This window comes from Hydractinia symbiolongicarpus, chromosome 5 (genome assembly GCF_029227915.1).
Source record: "Hydractinia symbiolongicarpus strain clone_291-10 chromosome 5, HSymV2.1, whole genome shotgun sequence".
Lineage (NCBI taxonomy): Eukaryota > Metazoa > Cnidaria > Hydrozoa > Anthoathecata > Hydractiniidae > Hydractinia > Hydractinia symbiolongicarpus.
This window is the reverse complement of record NC_079879.1, coordinates 17,803,537-17,813,570: the sequence shown is the minus strand read 5'-3', so window position 1 is coordinate 17,813,570 and position 10,034 is coordinate 17,803,537. Positions and strand designations below refer to the sequence as shown.

The 10,034-nt window shown below is 32.1% G+C and overlaps 1 protein-coding gene across 1 annotated transcript; it reads right to left on the bottom strand.

The window, feature by feature from the left end:
- Positions 1-368: 368 nt before the first annotated feature.
- LOC130645049 (uncharacterized) lies at positions 369-4,199 on the bottom strand. The gene is made up of 5 exons (XM_057450899.1): positions 3,814-4,199; positions 3,325-3,367; positions 2,736-2,946; positions 1,132-1,238; positions 369-1,006 (listed from the first exon to the last, which is right to left on the bottom strand). The coding sequence occupies exons 1-5, from the start codon at positions 3,846-3,848 to the stop codon at positions 620-622; spliced, it is 783 nt and encodes a 260-aa protein (XP_057306882.1). The 5' UTR covers positions 3,849-4,199; the 3' UTR covers positions 369-619.
- Positions 4,200-10,034: the final 5,835 nt, after the last annotated feature.

Genomic DNA, 10,034 nt, shown 5'->3' with positions numbered 1-10,034 from the left:
TTCAAACGTATGTTTGTAACGCATAGTTAGATTGGTACGCACAAAGACAATAATTAAAGATTGATATCGTATATGGCAAGTAATTGAGCGTCCTGCTTCTACAAAAATTCAACCCTCCAACCTTTGTTAAGGGTTAAAACTTGCCCATTAACATTTAAAAAATAATCCCATGTTTGGTGTGAATACGATTGGTTGTAAAGACGGCTCAACAAAATCAGCTGCCAATTGAATATTTTTTTTTACCGATAACTTGACTCTCGCTTGCTCGGTCACTCACTCACTTTACGTTTAACGACCTTGATTCACATGCTGCAAGGGTTTCCCAAGAACACATGATGGTAAGATTTGGGTAAAAAAAACGGTATGTATTTTCAATAGTAAAATAAATTATTAAATATAGACAAATTACATTTTTAAGCATATTTTTAAGTGTTCTCAGTATTTTGACTGCAAATGGTTGAAATCAGCATGAAATTGATTTCCCAGGTAAATAATATGTTTGACATTCTGCGCTCTCGTTTTTCTTTATTCTGCATACAACGTACAGAGCTCCATATTTTTTGAAGGTTATATATCCATGATTCCAATCATGGAGATTCCATATGTCAACTTTGGGCGTCTATTTTGGATAAATTTTAGGACAAGATTTTCTCCTCATTTCACTGTTTAAAGAGAAAATGCTTTCATTTAATTTTTTTACTCGGCTGCTAAGTTTTCTCAGTTTTTGTGACATGCTGTCGCAGGTATTCTTTTCCATGTCATCTGAAAAACTGCGACCCCTTGGACGCAGATTTCTGGTAGGAATCCAAATAAAAGAGCGTTCTAATTCTGTACTTTCCTCTTTCCTAACCAGGATCACCTGATTATCTTTCACTGCCAGGTAGAGAGATAGCGCTTCTATTTGCAATTCGATGTGCATTTGACTTGTAAAATCCCATGTAAATTCACATCTTCGACGGGATTTTTGCCCCTTAGATGCAGATTTTTGTACCCTGAATGCAGAAGGCTAAAAAAAATATAAAATCTCTCAGCTTGATTCATCATAAACTCCACAAGAGTCTTTTAATGTTTAAGAGTGAATAAAATAAGTATCTATTTCTTTCCATAAAAGGTACCTAATTTCATACATACTTTAAATATAATATCGCCTTTGTTGTTTCCACAGATGTAGTTCTTGCTGCTTGGCGAACGTATCCTTAAATTATGGTACATCACACTTTCAGTGACAAATTTGTTTTCTAAAAAAATGTATAATAAAAAAGTTTTAGCAACAGTGAAAATAGGAAGCTACGGCAAATTTCGTTAATTTTGCGTTAACACATGTTTTTGTAACGCAAATAGCTTATATGTACGGGCTCTGAACACTAAGTTCTAATTAAGCTGTTGTCAGAACAACATAGCTACATATGCTTTTAGACATATTCGGACCTTCTACGAGTTAAGACATTATGAAGAGACACAAACAGTGAATTGAACAATATGTATATTAGCATTAATAAGAAATATGATTAAAAGCTTTACATGTGACTATGAATCTTATGAAAAACAGGATGCACCAATATCGTTCATTTGATTCAATAAATCTAAGTATGAATATCGTCCGACTTTGAAGGGATGATCCTGACTTAATTAGAAAATATTGAATACAAATCAGATTCGGTTAAAGGATCCCCTCCCTTTGTTAATTTCCGATGTAAATTGTAATTGGGTTTGATGCCATAGATGGCATATGATAACATCTACACTTTTTTATCACTACCAGAAGATTTGGCTTCAGCCTATGTGTTTTTACTTTTTCTAAATATATAGCCCGAATTTTTTCTTATTTAAGGATTTTTTATTTATTGACAGACTAGTCGATTAGACCGTGGAAAAATCACAATGAAATAAGTTCGTCATTTGAATTTTAATGACGTCACAATTACTCATCGATTAAAGATGTCTATATATTATGTAGAGCTTAAAACGCCGATCGAGAAAAATGTAAAGATTATGTGCTTTAGACAGACAGTTAAAAAAATCGTTACAATTATAGCCTTTACATTATTCTATGTTTTAACGAAACTGTTAGTATATTTACACTTTTTCAAGTTTAGAAATTTCAAATATTCAGATAGGTATAATACTGCAAGATTTAAAGACGTACATTTATACGTAAGCACATTAGTGCCATTTGCTCATGCCCATTTGTAATTTTAAAAAGCTAAATATGCAAATTTAATTTTTTCGTTAGTGGTCATATTTTTAAAAAACCTTTTTGCGTTTTAACCATTTATAATTTCGATAGTGGAGTCGTGGGATCTTCTTTGTTGCTATAACCGTTGTCAAACAGTTACTCTACTATAATTCCCCCTACACAACAAAAAGAAAGTTTTTCATGTCCATTTATTATTTCAAAATAATAATAAGACTACCAAAAGTGGGACTAATTGGCTTTCGTATATTTCACCCATTGTCACAGAACTTTAAATTTTTCGCATGCTTAATTAGCTCCTTCCGTTGCTTAAATCCTACACAAATGAAAAAATGTGTATTAAGATAATAGGATTAGTGGTGAATTACTAAACGTTTAAAATGAAAATAATACTTAAAAGAAAAAATGAGGATTTTAACATCTAAAATAGCATGTCCGTTTTAGTTAATACTAAAAGTTGTGGCGCCAAATGTAGTGAAATGATTGGTTCACGCATGCACGTGTATTTTTAAACCAATTGAGCTTGTAATAAAGAACTTACTGTATGTGTCTTTTTTGCTTGTCAGAGACATTTGAAATATTGGTGACCAACTTTTTTCTCCCTTTTCTTCTTTAACTTTTAGAAATTTCTTTGCGGAAATTGAATACAATTTCATTGCGTCACTTTGAACTGAAACTTTCTTGATGTCCGCTAATAAATATCTGTTGCTTCTGTTGTTTCTGTTGTTCTGGAAATAGCTTTTTAGCACTTTCTAGAACAAAAAAAAAAGTCTTAACACGTCAACATGTTATAAAACTAAGGAAAAGTAAGTAGCAGAGAATTACAACTTTTGTGTGTGTGATGGTGCAAGTAAGAATATCGTTAGCACCTCCTTCAAAAAAAATTGACAACTATCTTAGTGCTAATGAAAATCTAATTAGCCATCCCTTAGGAGGGATTACAGCAGCGGTTCTTACAACCTTGTGATACTGTACGTATAAAAGACTGTGTTTGTTTGTCACCGCTCGTGTTAATTCATTTTCATTAAGAGACCTCTTAAATAAAGTGCTTTTGATCAAACTTGTGAGAAAATAAATTAGGTTACTTTCATGTTTCATGCTTTTTGAGAGGTTTCAAACATCGTACTTACCGCGTTTGCAATAGAATACGCGTCATTATCTTGAATGAAGGTCCTATAAATATGAATGTAAAATTATTTTTTTTGCAATCAGGTGATGGAAAAGGTAATCTGATTTTAATTTAATGGGAAAAGCAATTAAAAAACATTTAATCGACGATATGAAGCCGGCGAAGCAGGTCCGTATTTTATCGTAATCCCAAAAATAATAATTGTAACTTAATGAAACGCATGAGCTATTAGGTTGAATACAGACAAACATAATTCAAGCCCGTGCTTCTTTTTCTTTCAAGTTTTCTCTTATTTACATGTTTTAATTCGAAAAACGGATTATGTGTTACTAAGGTTAAAGGTTTTGTTAGTTAAAACAAAGTAAATTGACAAAAAAGACATTAAAATTATGAGATTTGCGATTTTTCCTAACTGGCTCGATTTGCTTAAACAACACAGCTGAAGAAATTAAAGAAATATGTCTTAGGCAAATGGAAATAGAATACTTACATGAGCATGGTGAACATAAAACTTTTTAAATCCATATCAACTGGATAAACGTATGTATCTTTTTCCTTTCGTGATTGTTGTCCCACCTCTTGTAATTACTTTGAAATGAGTTGAAAATTTTTCAGATGTCGTTATATTTGAGGCTACCTCATTTAAAAGCAATTAAAACAACAAACGACCGACAGTTTTTGTTTTAAAATGTCTTAATTTGTAATGATTAATGCACTTTTAACTTGTTGACAGAAAAATGAGTATATCCTCTTTTATTCTGATTACGTAAACTTAAATGAAGTGTTTTTGCTGCTTCTTTGGTGTATGCGTCAACATCGACTGAACCAATATTGCTTAAACCAGGTCTATTTCAATTTGTCAACTACCCAATCAATTAATATCCAAATCACTCAATCGTAACTAATAAAAAAAACAATGCAAAACAATGACGTCACAAAAATTACAGAACTTGACAATAATTTATAAATTTTGAATCAAAAAAATTGCGTCGGTGTAGCATAAAAATACTTTTAAAGGGAAATAATAACATTTTTTCATACATTAAAGCTGCTTTAATTTTAATTATTTAAATCATAATAGATTTTAGTTTAGAATTTCTATGTTGCTTAATCAAGTCCTTGTATCACCTCAAAGACTTCTTATTTCAGCTTGACTGTGAAAAACAAATTAACTTCCTTACATAGAGTCGTAACGTTTTAACGACAGCATCAAAACTCGTTAAGACGCTTTTTAAGAGTTTGTTTTTTTCCTGGCTTAATAAAAAAAACAACCCACATAGCGAACCTACATTCACCAACGCAAATTTTTATCACCGATTAAGTTATTTTTGCGACTTTTTTTGTATATCGAACAATTTAGCAACTTTAAATGCACTTGTCAAGTAAAGTATTTGTTGTTTTAGATTCATCATTTCGTTTAGAAAATTTGTGTGTTTGTTGACATCCCCTTTGCACCAGTCAAAAACTACTTGCTTCGGTAAAAAAAATAAAACACGATTTTCGATAAACTTCGATTGCAAAAGGAAGAGAAAAACTTTGCATCAGAAATCATCATTACATCGTTTAAAATGTTCATGAGGCAATCTTCGTCAGTTTAAACTTCTTTAGCGCTTAATGTGCATTTTAAAATTTTAACCTTAAATATAAAGTTTGTGCACTGAAAGGTATTTTTTGCAACATTTTCCTAAAAGTCTTTCCATAAAATAGCAACGCGAGGAAAAAGCCGCTGTATTCTACCAACGTGTTTTTATGACGTCAACTTGAAGTCAACGATTGGTGTTAAAGGATGTTTGTCATTACAAGCTGGGTGACATCGACAATTGTCAGCGCGTCGTCTAAAATGACATAACGTGTCGGCACACCTAAACGCGTTGTTTTTTTTTTGCACTGTCAATTAATTTAATTGCTCTATTTCAATTTTAATATAACCTTAATGGTGTTATAAATAGTAAAAGCTAGGTATATATAACTTCTTTAATCTGTGATAAAAGTTTTCTTTGTAATGAGTAATGTCTCTCCTTTCTGTCAAGTAGGTAGTCACAGCAAGCTATAATTTTTCTATACGTCGGTGCTACAAAGACTCATCTGTCAAAAGGAAGGAAAATTTTTTAAGAAAACATGGCCCATTTTCATGTTTGGATCGAAATATGTTGATAGGGTTTTCGCATTGTTTATTTTACTTAACGTAATAGAAACCTGCTAACAATGGTAATGTCCATTTTTATAAGGTTTTCCCTTTATTTAATCTAAAAAATTGTAATAATATGTATTCCTAGTTTGTTTATTTCCTATTTGTGTGTACTAAGTACTTCTTTAATATTTGTACTTTAACTATCCTTCATACGCTCTATTTCTATTTTCACCCTAAATTATATTATCCAAGCACTTTAATACTCTATGTGTTCACAAATAGGTACTTTCATAATTTCTAGAATATCTGTGGAAATGGTAATGTATAGGAACACCTTTTATACATCCCTTTCATTGTTCTGTTGTTATCTTGAAAACAGAAGGAGTTTAGATGTAAGGCGGAGCGACTTTCTTAATTCTACTTCCTTTTTATTCTTTCAATCAATCCTGTTCTTATTATGCATCGCCATTATTTCCAACTGTTACGTGGCTACATTTAATTAAACGTACGATGATCTGATGACAGCATGTTTATAAAAGCATAATGCTCAAAATAATATACGCTTTTTTACATTAAAAGTACTGTTTTTTTCCGTTTCAGCCATCCTAAGCTTTTCAACAAATATCAGCCCTATATATTTTTAAAATATTCTTAGCAACTGAAAACATTAATCTGCCTTAATATGATGAGCTCGCTATAATTTGCTATAGCAAATTTTACTACGTGCAACAGACTCATTACGTTCTTGCTTTAAAAGCACAAGAAGGTTCAGTTTACTTGATATGCAATAAGAAATTTAACCTAATCATACAAATTTTCTTACCTGGAACAAAATATCGAACTTGGATATTTTTATGTTTTTTACACACTAGGTGCCTATTTTTGTTTTTTTAGAGTAAGATAATGCTTTTTCATTTTCAGACCTCGCTATTTAGAGATTAGATCAACTAAAAAGTAAACATACGCTAAGCCTAATGGCGATCCTCGTTTTAGTAAACACTCCATTTCTATATGATGCGAAAGTCATGAATGCCGTTGCGTTTGTCCTATAAGCAGAGTTTTTTTTTTTTTAACTTGCTTAGCATTTTTTTTCATTTTTGAATTATTTTCACAAGATAAACGAATTAGTAGAATCGGAAACATACATCCAATTTCACATATCCTTCACAAGTTGTTAATTTTTCTCTGTTTTCCTAAAAAGTTCATTGGTACCGGGATATCAATTTAGTTCAATCGTTGATAACTCTGCGGGGGGGGACGTGACATTTTTTATCCGGATGTTTGCATACATGAATCATGAAAAGGAAAGTTAAAATTAAGTGGCTACATGTTAAAAACAGAATATCGCGTATAAACATTAATTATATTTTGTAAGTTAAAATGTTTATCTTTACCTTTGTAAACCGGAAAATGTCAGAATTGTTGTTATTCTTGAAATAATGTCAATATAAACACGCGTGACTATGTTGATATAAGTGACCAATAGTGGCTGTTTTGTGAACATTTTATGAGAGTTGTGTATACTAATAGTAATTAAAACACATTTTTTTTACGTAATTATGTTTCAGGACTGAACATGGGGGGAGGGGGGGGGTACTAGTATTTGATTGTTAGACATCATGCTTTATCATCCACTGAACCTAAAGTCACTCTATAATAAATGCATTTTATGTTTCCCATATCAATTTAAAATTAGGCGAATTAAGTGACTTCAAAAGTAACTCTTTGAAATATTTTACATAGATTTAGTTAATCTAAAAGAAGCATATTTTTCTGGAAGAAAACTGGGATGTTTCACTGCATTTTTGTTTTCAATATAAACCGTATTTACCACATGTAGGGTTAACTGTAATCTTTTTAAATGTTTAGCTAGGACCCTGCATTATTTTACATTATTTAGCAACGTTGGAAAGTAACCAACGATTATCCGGCAGTAAACTTAAACTGTTCACGCTACGCCCATCATCTCCTTCACTCAGTCTGCTTTTCTGCTTTTGTTCTGTCTTGCTTTGCTAGAAAACTCTACTTTTCTCTCGTATCAAAGAGAGGAAAAACGAGCTGGTAATCTTTAGCAAACTACATACAGCAAAGAAACGAAAATTAAAGTTCGTTATAGAACAGGCCTGTTAACACAAGGTTAAAAATTATAAAATTCTATACGATACGGAGAGCAAAGACGATGTTAAAATAGTTAATAAATTAGACTCAAAAGATAGAATAGCTGTTGACAATATACAAAATATTAGTAGCAATGAATCAGTTATATTGTAAGAGAGTATACTTATGTTATTAAGGCTACCTCTTAATTTCTTGATAGTTAGATGAAGAGTGTAGGAACATAAGGGTTGCCTGTCGACAAAAAAATCTTGAAACTGCATTCTCGTACCAAGGGCGCTTTAAGAGCTGCAGGGACGAGAATCCATGAGACTGGTAATTTGTCAGCGTTTAATTAATTTTTTCAGTTTTGACTGACAATTCTGATAAGCACCCGTGTCTTATGGTAGAAGTATTGGGCACTTCTTAAAGGGAAAGAGGGCGCTTGATTACGTAGAATAAACCATGCCTTTAAATTTTAATAAATGCCGAATTACCACGCGACACTTTTTATAAGAATTTAGTTTATAAGAATATTGTGACGTTTAATACATTAAAATTTTAAGAATAGATTTAGAATAATGGCTAGACTCAAATTTCACTAAAAATATTTTTATTTAATTGAATTGAAGTTGTTGCAGCTCAAAAAGTCATAAAAATTGGCCTGGGAATGATCGCGACTTGCAGTGCGTCAATCAGTTCAGAGCAAGATTAAATTTTCTTTCCATTTTTTTAAAAAACTTTTAAGCTTTAGTATCGGTTAAGAATTTATTTTCAAATTTATTCTTAAATGACGAAGAATATGAAGTAACTAGTCGTTAGCCCGTGGAAAAATCCACCGATTCCCCGTCCTTTTTATACCGCATTGCGTGCGTCTCGCTACTTGCCCAGCTAAGCTACCATTTTGCGTCAAAGACAGACGGACAGACGTATACGGGTAATAGACTAGCCGTTAACCCGTGGAAAAATCCACGGGGTCGCCCGTCCTTTATATATCGCACATTTCGTGTCTCCGTAACATGACGTGTTTCTTGTGCACATACAGAGAAACGGAATACGGCTATTATTAAAGAGATAGTAACCTTGATTTTACCGCATGTTAGTGTGATAATTTGGAGTTGATTAAGACAATCGAAATATTACCTTTGGCGAAATAATCTTTTAAAAACTTTATTTCGGAGATTTTAATCTTGTCTTTTAGCAGAAAAGATAATACAATGCTATTTTGTTATCAACCCGTGGCGCACATTTTTTTGTTTTTTCAGAGTGAACTAAGGTTTTTTTTATCTCTTAAGTTAATTTGTCATTTGTCAAACTCTGGAGGTTGCATCTTGTTCATCCGTTTCTTAATTGTCATTATTCCGTGTTCCACAGACATATTTGACATGCAAAATATGTACTTCTTAAGAACTTCAAAGATAATGTAATTGATACGCTTCAAACCTGTGGAGACTTTAATTTGTTTGAAGTGTAATTCGCGAGTTAAAGATTGAAGCCGTGTTGTATGTACAAATAAATGGCGGCATTATTTTAGTAATTACTCTTTTAAATTGATGTATTGTCAAAGGGAAGTGCATAATATCTTTGCTGGCTGCTGGCTGCTGTCTTGCAAATCTTAAATATCTGTGGAAGTAACCTGTATATTAATGTCCATTTAGCCAATCACGTGGGTTAAAGCAGCGGTGCAATATTTTTAAAAAGTAATGGAATATAGTTAAATACAAAAGAACATAATAAGATTAGATGCCCTTAAATTGTCTACCAAACAAATCTAATTAGACCAAAAAGAAAAGTTATTATTAAAGCCCACCGCCCACTCTGGTAGTTGAAAAAAAACACCCTTAACCAAATAAATTGTAGTATTTTTTTCATACATTAAAAAAACTATAAACATGTAACCTTACTCTTTGCTCAGAACAAAACTAAACGGAAAAAAGTTAGACGAGGATTAAGTACAAAGAGACGTGCATTAAGGATTTTCCGAATGACGCATTTTAAAATTTGGAATGCAATTTTAATAAAGGTTAAAGCATAACGGAAGCTGTTTTTGACAGTTACGTCAACTTTCGTCCGGTTTATATTACTGTAAATGTTTTAATTGGTTTCTCGGCAAATCTAGCCGGCTCAATTTTTCAAAACAAACAGGACTGTGCAGAGGTGTCAAAGGTGTTCTCAGGAATGTTCAATTGACTCAAGCTCAAGCGTGGATTACGACTTATATCCTCTTCGGTTTTTATACATACAGGATCCGAGAAAAATAAACTGAAGCGGCTTTTATTGGAGCACTCGGACCTACATTTAAATAGGATTAGAACATGGTACAGACCTACAAAGTATTATTTTTAAATTTACGATAAACGCTAAATAAACGCTCGATTTTCTTTAAGTATATTTTCGAAGTCCCTTTTCTGATTTCACTTTGACGGCTTTATATTTGTTTACATCTATGCAATAAGGAAAACTTTAGTGGTGTGTTTTTATACCAG